A 17,304-nucleotide genomic window follows, 5' to 3' on the forward strand; every position below is an offset into this window, starting at 1 on the left:
ACGTACCATGATTTGGTGGTATTACACCTGGGGTCTGTTGTTCAACTTGTCGTTAAATTAAACGAGTCGTTAAATTTTACTAATCACTGCGTTAAATTTAATCAGTCCATTATCATGTTGTTCAACTTGTCGTTAAATTTAACGAGTCGTTTAAAAATGTCAAAGTGTCGTTATATTTAATCGACCTCATTGAGGGTGATTAAATTTTAATCAGTTGATTAACCTCAATCTAAGATAGCTGTCAATGTTTTGTTTCAACCACCTGTTGTAAGAAGAGAGCGACATTTTCGCGGTTTTGACCCTCTAGAAAGAGAATTTTCTGATGAGGAGCTAAGGCAGAGATATAGATTTGGCAGGGAGACTATTGCATACCTGTCAGATTTAATGAGAGGGGATCTTGAGCGTGGGACAAACAAGGAGACAGCCCTTTCAGTGGAACAACAGATTATGATTGTCTTGAGGTTTTATGGAAGTGGATCACACTTGCAAGTAGTTGGGGACACAATGGGATTTGACAAATCAACTGTATCTCGGGTGATTAACCGTGTGACGGATTCATTAGTTGCCATGAAAGATGATTTCATATTGTGGCCAGATAATCAGAGGAAGAACGTAATAAGGGCTGGGTTTTATGAAAAGGCTGGTTTTCCAAACGTGGTTGGATGCATTGATGGGACTCACATACGGATTACTGGGCCTAGCATTGATGAACCAGCATTTGTTAACCGAAAGGGGTTCCACAGCATCAACGTACAAGCCATTTGTGACCATGAAGGTAATTTAAAACACTGTATTATACCTATTTTATATTTACAACATGCTTTGTGTGCGTCCTTTTTCTTGACATCTTCAATCGTCCTTGACCATACACATGGCTGGTTTTCTGTTGAACTGGTTTTCAGCTAATTTGAAAATCGATGGAAAAAGAAAGACAACTCAATCTTGTCATACTTTCGATTGGATCCGTAGACTCATTGTTTTTTACCAGAGACATATACATACATAAGTTATAATGTGTCTCAAATTTTACCGTTTCACTTTTCTGTTTTTACTGTTTCACTTTTAAATGTGCTTGATCAAGTGAACTGCTAAGAGTTGATCAAAATAGTTATATAGATTTTGCCAACCCTTATCTGCTTTAGGTAGAATTTGTCACAGTCAGGCTTATAAACTTTGAAACGTCAACAAATAGTGTGTCCCTTGTAGTTTGAAGAAATTCTAGATCTACCTCTAAATGTTTCAGTGAGAAGACCCCCCCCCCCCCCAAAAAAAAAAACAACAACAACAACACGTACTTGAAAAAAACCCATACAAAACTGAAAAACGTGACAACTGAACAAAAAATAAGTGTCCAATCTGTCATCCAAATATCAAGTTCGCCTCCCCATTCTTTTCGGTTGGAAAATAAGCCAGTCATTGTTCAAAATATTTTTAAAAAAAATGTTAAGGGAGCATATATAATTAACTGCTTCGATCCCCGATGTATTGTTTATCTGACTGATTGTTTATAAAACTATATATACATATTTTGCTTTCATCACATTGCAAATTCAGCTAACATTTTAATGACTAGAACTATAATGGACAAACTATATGTATGCACATAAAAGAAGATGTGGTAATGATTGCTTAAATGGGACAAATCTCCACAAGAGATTAAATGACACAGAAATAAACAGCTTGGGTCACCATACTTAATCACAATCACTGATTTGCTTTGCCTTGACAAATGAATTATGAAACTACTTTTTTAACTTTTGTAACTTTTGTTTAAAGGTAGATTCACCAACATCAGTGCTAGGTGGCCAGGATCAGCACATGATTCCCACGTTTTCAGAACCTCAGCCATAGGACAACATCTTGAGAATGTATATCAAGGAATTGGACAAGGTGTATTGTTGGGAGACAGTGGCTATCCCTGCAGACAGTTTTTGCTGACACCATACAGACAACCAGCTGCTGGTAGAGGTCAAGCAAGGTTTAACAGAAGACATTGCTCAACAAGGTCGACAATAGAAAGGACATTTGGAATATGGAAGAAGCGCTTTCACATTCTAGGATCAGAGGTACAATTAATTCTTTTCAAATAATCACAGTATAGTAACATGAATATTTGACATGATGTATGCCATGTATGCCCTAATATTTTAAAAGTCATGGGTTTTTTTCTTGTGAGACTGCTGTCTACTAAATCTTTCATTAGTACATTTTTCGATTTCTCTAAATTTCGGTTAAGGTATTAATGATCCCCTTCTCTATCTTTTCTTTATACATGTAGCTACTATACATTTTTTGGGGTTTTTTGGCTGACCACAGTATGGTTGCCTATAATTGCTAACATCGACTTCATTTTAACTTTGCAGGATACATACATTTTAGTTATAAGATTAACAATCACACCAAATCTCCTTATTTTTATCACGTAATAAAACCCGGAAAAACTGAAAAATCAGTTGTATATTAAAGGGCTGATAAAGCTGACATCAGAAACACGTTAAATATCAAGCCAGGACAAGAACACAATGATCGACAATTCATCTGCACACAGATCAAAACCCGAAAATTATACTGATAACAGGGATCCAGTTGGAAAATTGGTGATGTTAGTTCGGTAACTTAATGTACCCCAAGGGTGAATGGGGAATAGAAATATGGTCACGTGGTCTTTTTCCGACCGGCAGTAAAACGCTTGCCGAAGTGGGGCGTCCGATTGGCTGTGCGGGATGTATAAGTTCGCAGTCACGTCCGGTCAGAATGTGGACGTTGAATCCGATGTCTCGAGTAAAGAGAGTGCCACGCTCTGTGCACGTTAAGAACCCTTGCAACGACTCATTGAGGGCCCGTAAGTGGCCTGTTGCAAGGCACAATTTCTGTCCCTATCCAATATACCCTCATTTTCCAGTGGCAGTCCAAATTTCTCCGACCATCATCCCAAATGGCCTCTATTATGACAAGATCTACCTATTGCATTTATTGTGAACTTGTTCTCGGCCTGAATATGCATGAAATATTTGCCACTGGACGTTAAGCAACCAACAACCAACCAAATTATGTAGTCATGTTGGGGTAACTGCTCAAAGTTAGTCATTACTATAACTTTATTAAATCGTGAATGTAACAGTACATCATCAGTTGTTGGACTGTTTGTTCAGCTTTATGTTTGATTTGGTCCCTTTTTGTCGAGCCTGCAACTTTTGTTGCAGAAAGCTCGACATAGGGATAGTGATCCGGCGGCGGCGGCGGCGGTGTTAGCTCAATTCTTAAAAGCTTTATATTTTAGAAGGTAGAAGACCTGGATGCTTCATACTTTGTATATAGATGCCTCATGTTACGAACTTTCCGTCAGTCACATGTCCAATGTCCTTGACCTCATTTTCATGGTTCAGTGACTACTTGAAAAAAAAAGTTAAGACTTTTTGTAATGTTAAATTCTCTCTTATTATAAGTAATTGGATAACTATATTTGGTATTTGCCTACCTTGCAAGGTCCTCATGCCTGTCAGACAGTTTTTACTTGACCTCGACCTCATTTCATGGATTAGTGAACAAGGTTAAGTTTTGGTGGTCAAGTCCATATTTCTGATACTATAAGCAATAGGTCTAGTATATTCGTTGTATGGAAGGACTGTAAGGTATACATGTCCAACTGGCAGGTGTCATCTGACCTTGACCTCATTTTCATGGTTCAGTGGTCAAAGTTAAGTTTTTTAGTTTTGGTTTATTTTTCTAATACTTTATGCATTAGATCAACTATATTTGGTGTATGGAAATATTTTATGATCTATATGTCCGTTAAGCAGTTTTTATTTGACCTTGACCTCATTTTCACGGTCCATTGCTATGTTTATAAAAGTGTTTGTGTTTTGGTCTGTTTTTCTTTTTTTATAAGGAATAAGTCAACTACATTTGTTGTATTGAAGAATTGTTAGCTGTACATGTATGCCTTGCATGGTTCATCTGACCTTGACCTCATTTTCATGGTTCATTGTTCAATGTTTCATTTTCATGGTTCATTGATCAATGTTTCATTTTCTTGGTTTATGTTGAGTTTATGTGACAGTTGTAATAAAAGCTTTATATTTAGGTCTATCAAGATAGTATCAATGATTAGTAAAGAAGGCGAGACATTTCAGTGTGTGCACTCTTGTTTAATTAAATTATAGTGTTAACGTTTTTGTAATAGATTTAATTAATCTCAGATTTATTCATGAGCAAGGTTAATTCATGCTACAAACAAATAGTATTTCTGTCACACTTTAAAATAAATGTTTTTAATTGTATTCCAGATCCGAATGAAACCTGATAAAGCTTGCCGAATTATCATTGCTTGTGGTATTCTGCACAATATTGCCATCATGAGGAATGAACCTGAAGTTGCAGAAGAACAATTGATTGACAATCAACCTCAGATGCCACCCTATAATGGTCCACAGGACGGAAAAGGCATACGAGATCATTTTGCTACCACTTTTTTTGCCTAATAAATTGCATGTTTTTATTTTTTCATATTTTCATAAATTGTCTTTCATTAAAAAAATGAGGAAATTTGAAAATAGTAACAAATCTTTGTATGATCAGTTTGACAATGTGTTGAGAGAGGAAGTGTGCATTTTCGCGACTTCAATACTGGTATAGTAAATGGTGAGCAGTTAGTCGCCTATGAAATAAATAAAAAACAGTAGCCAGGCAACTGTTTTTCAGTACAAGAATAAGAATATGTGGTATGATTGCCAATTGATTATATCAATTACCATATGGAAAAAAAATATTTAAATGCCCAAAAAAGGCACAAGCCATGGCCGACAGTGCAGGGACTGTATAGCCAAGCAAGGTCATTTAATTTTTTTTGATTCGAGTATCACTTACTATTTTTTGAATGATGGAGGTGCAATATGTGTGGCTAAATTGTAATTACTGGTCTGTTTTCTTTTACATAGGAGTGTGCACACAAAATTAAATGAATGTGTTGGCCTCATAGTAATTTCTGAAATACAAATCAACAATATAATAATGAATTTAATACATAGAGGCAAGTGCCTGAGAGAGTGTTACTGGTTCAGAATTGCCACCCACTAACTTCTGCAACAGCTCAATTTGTAGTTCCAGTTTGTTCCTCTCCAAGTCCATATGCACTTTCTGCTTCTCTTGGATTTCTAGTTTACCTTGCAGTGCACGATACTGCATGTCATGAATATCCTGCACTGTTACCTTTTTCAAAGGTGTTCTCACTGTCCTACAAATAATAAAAACATAATGAATTCTGTAAAAGATCGATTAATTTTACATCTCTTTTTATTGATCGATTCAAAGTCATAGTTCCATGAAATAGCCAGTCAGAATATGTCACGTTTTCCGGCTTGAAATATGTGAATGGGTGGGGGAAACTGTCAGAAATATATGAAAAGGTAAAAAAAGAAAACTTGAAGTATTGACCAAATAATCTAGCGGAACCTGTTTCCACAACACATTTTTAAAGAGTTCTTGTATACATCCCCATAGTACGGTAGAATTTTTTTTTTTAAATCTAAAATTTCGGGAAAATATTCATTCTACTTATGAACTAAAAATCGTTTTTGTTGAAGGTGGCTTACGGTGACCTTCAGTTATTAATTTCTGGTCTCTTGTGGGGAGCTGTCTCATTGGCAATTATACCACATCTTCTTTTTTTACATTTCCAACTTACTTCTGCTTATCTGTCCTATCTGTTTGTTCTTGAATATGTGGTACGACTGTTTGTGTCAGGATGGGGTCATATCCTGAAAGCAGAGACGGACTTGGTGGACTGGAGGGGGGTGGACTGTCCCTTATCAGAGATGCTGCAGATTCATACAAATCCTGGCTGGCATCTTCTTCCGGCAAAGTGGCATTTATAGATGGTTGATCTGTAATAAATAAGAACAAAATTATTCGTTGATACAGTGTTTGGGTATATTTTATTAAATCTAAAAGGGGGGCAATTGAAAAGGCATACTGTATATATATATCATCATTCAATTAAATTCAGATACAATTACTTTAAATTGCAAGATAAAAAAATATTGCACAAGACTTAATAAGACCCTATTTCAACCCTTTTCAGATTATCAAGGGTCTCAGCTATAAACTAATATGTGTTCCTGTCTAGGTTCAGTCTGCAACAACAAATTGATCAACTTTATTCCGGATTTATGACAACCAGTCCGTATCTGTTTTAATATTATAAATCATGACTGGTTTTCGGTCGAAATTAGCTATTGCGGTTCCCTTTAATCAATCAACAGATACTAGTTTAAAGACGACTTGGCGGGCACCTGCAGCCACTTGTGAACTAATGTTGAAAATAATACTTTAAAACTGTTATCAGTTTAAGCAAATGCAATCTTTCAAAAGTATATCAAGTGGAAAAACTTCAAACCAACAAGAAACACGTTGGCAATCATTTAATGATAGAAAATATTGGTTAAAATAAATTGTTATCAGTCACGTGATATCAGTTGGGAATTCCCCTACTTGTTGTAACGGCGGAGCAGACGAAACTTTTACCAAAATTTATTAAAGGAAACTATGTATCCCGGTATTAAAAAGGATACAAATATTTGTGTTAATTTCATTGAAAATTAACAATAACAATAAAAAGAACCTTCAAAACAAAATTTTGCCAAAAATGTTTGTTTTTATATGATAAATAAAAACATTTTAAGTGAAACTGATCAAGTTACTTTTTACAAAGTTCAATATTAAAGAAGGGTAGAGCCTTGAGAAGTTCTAATTAAGGGGGAAACACATTTGGGGATTTATTTCAAAGTGTTAAAAAATATTTACTTACTTGTCTGGAATGATTCAGTTTCAAGTCCACCCTGAATCCCCCTGAAGCTGGTGGTGTCCTTCATAAGATGGATAACTTTCTCTACTGCAGAGCTAGGTTGTTTTGGAGCTGGTCCTCCCCCAGTTTTGAACAACTCACTCCTGTGAGTTGTGTACACAGCCTTGGCCACTCTTGTGGTATTCCTCCACTTGTTCCTAACCTCTGTGGCTGTACGGATGGCAACTCCAAGAGAATTGACTTTCATGGCTATGTCATCCCATACCTTCTTCTTCAACTGGTTGGTCACTGTATTAGTAAGTTTTCCATTAATTATACTGGAGTGTTTCTCTACTAGTTGCTGGATCAGGTCTTCCTCTGCCACAGTGAAGTTGGTCTTTTTCAGTCTTTTAAGTTTACTAGGGTTTGGTTCAGTAGATTCAGCCATTGTTGTATAGACAGGATGCTCCAGAACAATGCATGATGGGTTGGTTTTATTTAATCACTTGATTAATCAGTTGATTAAATTTTAACGCATTGATTAATCAGTTGATTAAATTTTAATTCATTGATTATTTAATCGACACGTTAAATATTGTTGAACAACAGAAAATAAACGACTCGTTATGTAACGACTGGTTAAAAGATTTAATGACTCGTTAAATTTAATCAATCGTTAAAATAACGACAAGTTGAACAACAGACCCCTGGAGAATTATAGATTATCGTTGATCATCTCAACGAGATTGATTTTCTCACTTGAGCTGGTACAGCGAAAGTGAGAAAAGCAATCGAGTTGAGATGACCAATGATAATCTATTTATCGCTATTTTACCTATGACGACGTTGTCAATTTCATCATGTTCATGTCAATTTCATTAGCAACGCCACATGGCCTCCTTAGTTTCTAGTGATAATTATTCCATCTCAAGCGAGTAGCATGATATGAAAATTATCACAAAAAAAGATCAAACGAAAAATGCACAAAATAGCGATAATAAGATTTAACGTTATCATTTCGACCGAATATATATTAGGTATATTGAATGAGATCTTTCATTATTATATCGTAGCTATTATGCAAGAAATATTTGTCACTGGACATTAGTCAAGCATACACCAATCAGTCAATCTACGTATACAATGATTCCCGACCAGTCTATAGATGTACATGTTTTACAAACTAAATTTACACAAGAAACTTTAACAACCATCCAAGATCCGGTAAAATCATTTTCATACGATAATAGTTTGATAGTGTTTACTTTTGTTAGTTCTTAATATTTCTACGCAGTGATTATATCTTAATAATTATTAATTAGTGTATATTTGTAGTAATCAGAATCATTAAGTTTTTGTAAAGTTCCATTACTGAAAGTAAATATTTATTTTACATGCACAATCCGCTTCATTTTAAAGTTTTAAGTTGTTGATACAGACACACCCGTTGGTATTGTTCATCGTTAATTGTAACTTCTCTGAGTATTGATTCTATGTTCATAGTTTTAAATATTGTCAAATGATAATTCTTTTATATAATAACCTATGACGTAGAATCTGCAAATTGAAATAAGGTTGAGGTCTGTAGTTCCTTTTACAATGAATCTTATGATTAAAATCAATCGTTAGAAACTGTTATGCTTAAATGCTAAAGGCTGGTGCGGAACAGCATCGTCAGTTTAATTAAGAATAGTTTAAATTCAATAACAATATTTGTACTCTTCTTTGTTGTTCATGAAATTGACAATTCAAAAATGTTGTCTTAATTATTATAAATGACATGCAAAATACTTATAACATACTGTAATCTATAGAATTACAAAATGTACATGCTTTATTTATTGGATTTTGAAGTATAGAATGAAGTAAGAGTAAAAATAAAGAACGAACTCACCATGACCGTGATGTATAAGTTGGTTGCTATTAAACATTATTTAACTGTGTTTTAAATTTATCCCTTCAACAGAAGACATCATATACAATGTAGATATTAAAAAAAAAAACGAAGATGCGGAATGATTGCCAATGAGACATTTCTCCTCCTGAGAATAAATGATGATAAAGTAAGCAACAATATAGTAACCTTTCGACACTCAAAAAGAGTAAAACCCATACTGCGTAGTTCTTAATGGCCATGATAAGACAGATGAAAAGTTTATACGAGAATACTATTAAGGCCATATTTTCTCGAAACACAGTTTGACTTGTATTACTATTATATTGAATTAAATGACTGAATAAATAGTCAACGATAAATCTTACGGGGCGATGGATCATATAAACATGATGTAGTACACTACAAAATATAATATCTAGCAAGTCTTAAAGGGTACAACATCACCAAAAACACAATAAAACGAACAATATGTTAGATATTTCGGATAACAGATATCCTTCCTCGGTAAATGAACGATGACAAATGAATCATGTCAATTCAAATTAAAACTATCAAAATCTTGAATTTATACAATTTAAGCGAACGCTGGAACAATTTTAAAATTTCCAAACACGGCGCAAAGACTACAAAAATATGCCAAAATAAAAATAGTTTTTTACGATGTGACATGGCACAACTCTAAATTCCCAAAGGTGTTGACAGTTGAGATGTTAAACAACTGCGTGTAAATACAGTCCCAATAAACAGTCCTGACCGATCTAAGCTGGTATAATATTTAAAATATGACAACGGTAGAGCAGTTGCAACAGAGACTGCGTATTTAAACATCCCAAAAATATAGTAATTTGATGATAAGAAAAATTAGTAATAATTTTTTACTAAGGTTGCATGTAAGTAATAGAACGTGACTGCGTACTTACACATCATTGCCAACTAATCAAAACTAGTATAATTCAAAAATTCCTAAAAAGTGTAAGAGTCCAGTACGGAAGCCGGAGTTACAGGACACAAGTGATGGCAGGAAATTAGTGATGGTAGGGAAAATGAGTGACTCTTCTATGTTTTTTCATTAATGCCCTCTGTGCAAACTGTCCTGAGCTTTCTTATCCAAAATCTTTCCCGAGCAAGTCTGTCGACCTTTGACCAATCCTCGTTGTGATCTATGATAGTGATGGTAAATTTTTTAAGATCAGCTTGGGCGTGCCCATGTGATCTTAAATGACGATTTACGGGGAGGTCGGGCTTGCAGGTGTAGTCACTAGTAGTCTACGATGACCATGCATGCGTTTGTTGAATGGCTGTTCTGTCTCGCCAACATACTGCATGCCACATCGACACTGAAGAATGTATACAACATTCTGGGTTTTGCAAGTTACATAACAAAATAGATCACATGGGCACGCCCAAGCTGATCTTAAAAAACTTACCATCACTAGCAATTCCGCTTTACTTGACTGTAGGGGATACTTTTTTGTACAGTGTTTGGGGTGACAGCTTTAGGGAGAAAGGTACTGATGTTTATCTGTACGTTTTTACAGTAGAGGTCTGTTGATATGACACCGTCCTTTATATATGTAGTTGTGTCTATGAAAGATATCTTAGAGTCGGATATTTCATATGTAAATTTAATTGACTGATGGGCGTTGCTTGCATGTCTGATAAAAGCATCAAATTTTTGTTGGGATTCAATCCATTTCATGTCAACATCATCGACGAAACGGAACCAAGACAGAGGTTTGGATAAAGATGTTGAAATATATTGAAATATTGAAATATTGAATTATATATATATATATGTATCGTCAGATTATCGGAATTCCAATGGGGACTAACTGTGCACCACTTATTGCGGACCTGTTTTTGTATTGTTATGAGTTACAATGTATGACAAAAATAAGCAAAGACCCATCGAAACAACATCTGATAAACAAATTTAATTATACTTTTAGGTATTTCGCAGGAACCCTCGTACTTGGTTCGAAGTTTACGTGAAAACTACAAAGAAAAATGAAAACAACCTTAGTAAAACAGTCAAAATAAACAGAAAATATATTCGAATGACATATGAATCAAGCACAATATCCGCATAATACAAAAACACAACAAATTTACCTCTTTGGGCCAATGACACACTGATCTAGTTCGTTCGTTTACTGACAAGGGAGATAACTGAAAAACAATGTATAAAACCTAAAACCTAAAACCTAGGGCGCATCTCCGCGTCCGTTACATGGCTCCTCAAATTAGGATATCTAATTTCACTATTAAAGTCAACGAATAAATCCTTTTATTCGTATGGCTCCTCATCGGGGAATTATTCGGTCTCCTGGAGTAAGACCAACTTATGGATTGGTCGTTCTAGTTCGGTGAGCTTTGACTTACGGACTCCTCTACGATCCAAATTCGTTGATCCTACTGCGAGTCTTACTTTTCGGACTAAATTATCATCATCAACGAATGTTTTGACAATTCGACCTAGTCTCCACATGTTTCGCACTAAATTGTCATCCTTAATCATAACAATGTCACCAACAGATAAATTTCGCTTCGGAGCGATCCATTTTTGCCTAGACTGAATATTTGAAAGAAACTCTTTCCTCCAACGACTCCAAAATTCATTTGCAAGAAACTGAACCCGTCTCCAGCGCTTTCTGGAATATATGTCGTTTTTCATGAAGTTTCCAGGTGGTGGTAGAAAAACTTTACTTTTCATAGTCAATAAATGATTTGGTGTCAACGGTTCAACGGAAAGCGGATCGTTCAGATTTTCCAACGTAAGTGGTCGACTATTCACTATAGCTGTTGCTTCAGACATTAAAGTTCTCAACGACTCATCATCAAGCTGAGTTCCTAGCTGACATAGTAAAGTTGAAAGAATGTTTCGAACAGAACGTATCTGTCTTTCCCAAACGCCACCCATGTGACTAGCGGACGGAACGTTCATCTTAAATTGTACGAAATCACAGTTTTGTTCAAGTAGATATTGACGGATTCGGTCAAAATCCAATTCAGACATTGCCTTAGTAAATTCTCCTTCGGCTCCAACAAAGTTAGTTCCTTGATCACACCGAAGATGCCTTACGGGTCCGCGGATAGACACAAATCTTCTCAAGGCATTTATGAAAGAGCTCGTATCTAAAGAGTTAGCAGTTTCGATATGAATTGATCTCGATGACAAACAGGTAAATAAAACTCCATACCGCTTAAGTTCCTTGCGGCCCTCCTTAATTAACCAAGGTCCAAACAGATCAACACCACAGTACGTGAATGGAGGCACGGTCTCTAGTCGGTCTACCGGTAAATCAGCCATTTTCTGTACTTGGGTTTGGCTACGCAATTTTCGACATATAACACATTTAGACAAAAGGTTCGAAACAGCAGAACTACATCCGATTATCCAATATCCATGTGAACGTATTGTGTTCGTAGTAATTTCACGTCCTTGGTGAAATGATTTTTTGTGAAAATAGCGCATGATAATCTCGGTGACGTGAGAATGTCTAGGTAATATAATAGGATGCTTTAAATCAATGCTCAGATCAGCACGTCGGATGCGGCCACCAACTCGGATGATGCCGTCCTGGTCGAGAAAGGGGTCAAGTTTATACAAAGAAGATTTCTTTTTCATAGTATTGTTTCGCACTTTAGCTGAGTCGTTGGCTTCAAACGGTCCTTCAGAATCAAATGAACGCAATATGAGTAATTCTTCCTTGAAGAAAGTGTCTTGAACCCTTTTGACAATTTCAAGTTCAGCTTGTCGCATGTCTTCCACGTTAACGGATAAACAGGTTCCCTTCGGACGGTTTGCTAGCAACGCATTTCTCAGGTTCAAGCAAAGAGCTGTCGCATGTTTAGCTCTGTTCCAATCTGAAAAGTATTCTAAACGTTCAAGTATGGACGCAGGAGGAGGTAAACAAGTACTTGTAGACATTACTTTAACTTTTCTAACTTCCGGGTCATTCAATAACGGTTTAGACGTATCCGATAATTCCTTTCTGACTACGTGTTCCGCATTCCATAAGAAATCTGGTCCCGTAAACCGCTTTGATTCTCTTAATTTGATCGGTGTAGCTCCACGAGAAGCATTGTCGGCTGGGTTTTCGGCAGAACTGACATAATTCCACTGAAATGGTTCGGTGTTGTCGCGAATCTGTTGTACTCTGTTAGCCACAAACACATGAAAACGCCTGGAATCATTCGCAATATAACCTAGTACTACGTTACTATCGGTCCAGAAATACTCAGTGACATTTTTATCGGAATACTCAAGTTCATCTCTCAAAATTGCACTGATTTTCACGGAGATTACTGCAGCCGTAAGCTCTAACCTGGGAATCGTAATGGGCTTTAAGGGAACTACTCGAGATTTACCAATAACCAGAGCACAATGTACTTGTTGTTTAAAGTTGAAAAGGCGAACGTATGAACACTGACCGTAACCATTTGAACTAGCATCTGAAAAATGATGAAATTCTATGAATTTTACTTCGCCAAAGTCGACCGGTTTGAAGCAACGATTGATTTTCAATAATTCAAGGTCTATTAAGTCTTGCTTCCACCTTTCCCATTTGTTCTGGATATCTTCCGGTAACGGGGTATCCCAATCGGTTTGATCCTTACATAAATCTTGCAAGAGCTGTTTCCCAACAAGAATGATGGGCGAGATAATACCTAGCGGATCATATACTGCGCTTAATGTAGACAGCATTCCACGCCTTGTAGGCGGCTTGTTGTTGAGCGTGATACGAAATTGAAACACATCTAATTCAATACACCATTCAATTCCTAATGTCTTTGTCGTAGGAAGTTCATCATGTGATAAGTTTAAATTCAACTCTTTGGCACGATCCTTTTCTTTTATGTGCGCTAAAACATCCTTAGAATTTGACAAAAATTTGTGCAACCGAAGACCACGTTTATTGCACATTTCTACACTACCATGTATAAGGTTTAATGCTTCTGTAACGTTTGACACAGATTTAAGACCATCGTCAACGTAAAAATCACGTCTAATAAAGTTCGATACTTCGGAACCAAAATCGGCTTCATAATCATTAGCAAGTTGTTTAAGTCCAAAATTGGCACATCCTGGGGATGATGCGGCCCCAAATAAATGGACGTTCATCCTGTATTCGCACGGTTCTTTCGAAAGATCTTCATAATTGTCCCACCACAAAAATCGTAAATAATCTTTGTGTTCAGTTCTCACTTTGAACTGTAAAAACATTTGTTCAATATCGCAGACTACTGCAATTGGTTCTTGACGAAATCTACAAAGCACTCCTACCAACGAGTTCGTTAAGTCTGGGCCTTGCAGCAAGTAATCGTTTAGTGATTCACCTTTGTATCTAGAACTACAATCAAACACAACACGGACTTTTTCGGGCTTCTGAGGATGATATACTCCGTGATGTGGTATGTACCAAACATGTCCTTCGTTATCGGATTGAGACGGTTTAACTTTCTCCGCAAATCCCTTTGTTATTAAGTCATCCATACTCTTAAAATAGTCATTTTGGTATCGAGCATCATTGCGTAAACGCTTTCGAAGATGATTGAATCTCTGAATGGCTTGAGACTTGTTGTTCGCTACTTCAACGGGACTTACTAATTTTGTACAATTTCTAATAGTAAATAATACATGGCTTTCAAACGCTATCATTCTGTGAGAATGTGTAGTTAATGCATTATCAATGCAGCTCGGATCCACAATACCAACTATACCCCATCCGAGGTCTGTTTTCTGTGCGTAAGGTCCATCATCAGTTGTCGGAATCACCTCTCTAGGAGTCAATGCACGGGCGCAATTATAACCTATAAGTAGTCCGAATTCGCAATCACTTACTGGCATCAACTGACTGGCAATCTTCTCTAACTGCGGCCATCTTCTCGCCATATCACCAGTAGGTATATGTGCTCTATTTGCCGGTAAGATGACGCGTGCAAATGTAGACGGTAACCTTATCTTCATGTCGCTATCGTAAGCCCTTACTATCAATCCATCTATCTTACAGCTATCGACTATTGAATTCTGTGAATGCATGGTTGATAATGACAGCTTCACGTCGGCACCAGATAGTCCAAGAGTTTGACGTGTATTGTCCAAAACGAACGTAGTATCAGACTGAGTATCTAAGAGTGCGTACACTAGTATTTCATGGTGTTGGTTAACAGTATGAGAGAGATAAACAGGAACAATCATCGAGCTTTTTCCACATGACTCGGTTATGCTCATTAAAACCGCACCAGTTTGAGACTTATAAAGTTCCTTTTCCTCATTACAAGGTGTAGGTTGTTTTGAATTGTTCGGATATTGTTTAACTACATCTCCATGAAAGGCTGTCGGATGTCGTTTTGTGCAAATGCTGCACGTTGCGCGTTTGTTACACTGTTTCGATAAATGTCCAGAGCCTAAACAAGCAAAGCACAAGCCTGTTCTCTTAGCAAATTCTTTACGCTCTTGTACAGATTTTGCAAGGTAGTTTCTACATGAATCAAGTATGTGTCCAGCCTTGTGACAGAACAAACAATTCTTATTAGCACCGGAGTTACTTTCTTTGGTCCTATCATAACTAGTCGACTTTGTCTCCGTTGCAAATGCATTTCTGCGTGGTGTATCACGGTCATTTTTAACACTTCGAAAGTTTGTGTCCGTATTTCGTGGTGTACATGTACTATCTGTTTTAAGAGAGTTGAGAGAAGTAACAGGATCGTTCGCAATCGTTGACTCTCGTTCAATAAACACAGAAAAAGTCTGAAATGAGGGAAATGTATGATGCTCACTTTTATGTTGAGCGACAATTCGTCCCCATCGTGTAACTATCCAGTCGGGAAATTTTGATAAAAGTTTTCGGTTCTCACGATCATCGTTAAGAACGTTCAGATTCTTGATCGTTTTCATTGCGGAAAGACACTGTTTAATATAATCTGAAAATTTTCTCAATCCTAAGCTATCACGAGACGCTATCTTAGGCCACCTTTCTAGTCGGTCACGAAAAGCATTACCAACGATAAACGGGTCACCATACCTTTGGTCTAACAGTTTTTTAGCATCAAAATAAGAGTCATCTGTTGCAATAAGGAAAAAGTTTTCGATTACTTCACGAACGGAGTCTCCAACATACCTACGTAGGTAATGGATTTGCTCTAAAGGTGGTATGTTCCTTCGCTCAATAAGGGTCTCAAAAGCTACTTTCCAAGACGCATATTTTAATGGATCGCCATTAAATATCGGAGGTTCAGGCGGAGGAAGTCTATTCAAGTTAACTTGGTCGGCAAAAGATTTGGCTAAGTCAGTAACCACATCTGAGCTTATTGTTTTTGACATAATTGGCATTTCGGTTTTCGGTAAATCCACATGCACAGAATCGGTTTGTACGTGATCCATCGCTCTGAAACTACTTGTTTCTCTTTGAATCGGAACAAATTCATTTACTTCCGGATTTAGACCTGAGGAGCTAACAAAAGGTGCAACAACTGGTTGATTTTGGTTTATCGCATAGTTAACATTTGTATCACTAGTAAAAGGCACAGAAGACGATAAAATGTTAGGTACACTTGAGTTTTTGTTTTGATCATGTGAAGCACTTACAGTCTTTAAGAAGTTTGTCAATATATCGGCTTGTGGTAAATATTTTTTAGCATCATCAAGCACTGAGCCACCCTGACTTACTCCTTCGAGTATTTCTAACTTTACTTCTGCAGTTTCTAACTCACGCCTAGTTTAAATTTTATCAAGTTCTAATTTTGCTTTCGATTCAGCTTCAATATATTTCAATTTTGTTTTAAGTTCAGCGGCTCTTGCAGCAGTTTCGGATAATTTAGACGCATTTGATATTCGAGACGAAACATGTGACCTTTCAGACACTGAACGATTCGATCGACTAGAACGCCTAGATGACCTTTCACTTTTTACCTCATCAATACATTGTATGCGTTTAGCAATCTCTTTTAAAATAGTTGCAGTATCCGTTTCACACTGTTCAAATTTCTGAGAAATATCAGTTCCGATTTCGCGAGCTGATTGAGAATGTTCCGATGAAGAGCCTACTTCGCTTAGCAAACGACATAAATGTTTGTAAATGTCCTCAATTTGACTCATACATTTTACTAATGAGTCTCTAGTGGCACGTATTTCTGCTAAATCATCACTGTCACTCAAGAGAATACTTAACTTATTGTGTTTCGAGTGCCAAGCTGATATAGCTTTTTTAAAATTTTGTTGAAGAGTGTCTAATTGCCAGAATAAACCCTTTTCAGTCATTTTGCGGTGTCGCGTAACGCGTGGTTCCTCACCAGGACTAGACATGAATAATTATAATACAATATGATATATACAGAATCAAAATGCACATAATTCAAATAAATCAACATTCAAAACCTATGCATCAATATGACAAAATAATAAGCAATAAAAATGACAAATTCACTTTGGCAAAATATCAATATGACTTGCTATGACAAGTTTATAAAAAATGCAATAATATTCAAAGGTATTACCAACATTCATCAAACTACACAAAAATCTAAAAATGCAACAATGGCGCAATGAAATTTCAAGTTTGTCAATTATGCTAAATCAATAGTCATATTAATAATAATATCAATTTATTTCTGTAAATAATAG

General features: G+C 36.4%; 3 protein-coding genes across 3 annotated transcripts; 1 reads left to right on the forward strand and 2 right to left on the reverse strand.

Moving 5' to 3' along the window:
* The first annotated feature begins 277 nt into the window (after positions 1–277).
* LOC134726920 (putative nuclease HARBI1) lies at positions 278–4,481 on the forward strand. Its single transcript, XM_063591318.1, has 3 exons — positions 278–775; positions 1,777–2,066; positions 4,287–4,481. Exons 1-3 carry the CDS (start codon positions 385–387, stop codon positions 4,479–4,481), a joined length of 876 nt encoding a protein of 291 aa, XP_063447388.1. The 5' UTR covers positions 278–384.
* Positions 4,482–5,016: 535 nt separating this feature from the next.
* Positions 5,017–7,473, reverse strand: LOC134726288 (myb/SANT-like DNA-binding domain-containing protein 4). The gene is made up of 3 exons (XM_063590687.1): positions 6,806–7,473; positions 5,684–5,882; positions 5,017–5,233 (listed from the first exon to the last, which is right to left on the reverse strand). The coding sequence occupies exons 1-3, from the start codon at positions 7,227–7,229 to the stop codon at positions 5,017–5,019; spliced, it is 840 nt and encodes a 279-aa protein (XP_063446757.1). The 5' UTR covers positions 7,230–7,473.
* A 3,519-nt stretch (positions 7,474–10,992) lies between these two features.
* Positions 10,993–16,065, reverse strand: LOC134726289 (uncharacterized). The gene has a single exon (XM_063590688.1). The coding sequence runs from the start codon at positions 16,063–16,065 to the stop codon at positions 10,993–10,995; it is 5,073 nt and encodes a 1,690-aa protein (XP_063446758.1).
* Between the last annotated feature and the right edge of the window lie 1,239 nt (positions 16,066–17,304).

This window comes from Mytilus trossulus, chromosome 7 (genome assembly GCF_036588685.1).
Source record: "Mytilus trossulus isolate FHL-02 chromosome 7, PNRI_Mtr1.1.1.hap1, whole genome shotgun sequence".
Classification (NCBI taxonomy): domain Eukaryota; kingdom Metazoa; phylum Mollusca; class Bivalvia; order Mytilida; family Mytilidae; genus Mytilus; species Mytilus trossulus.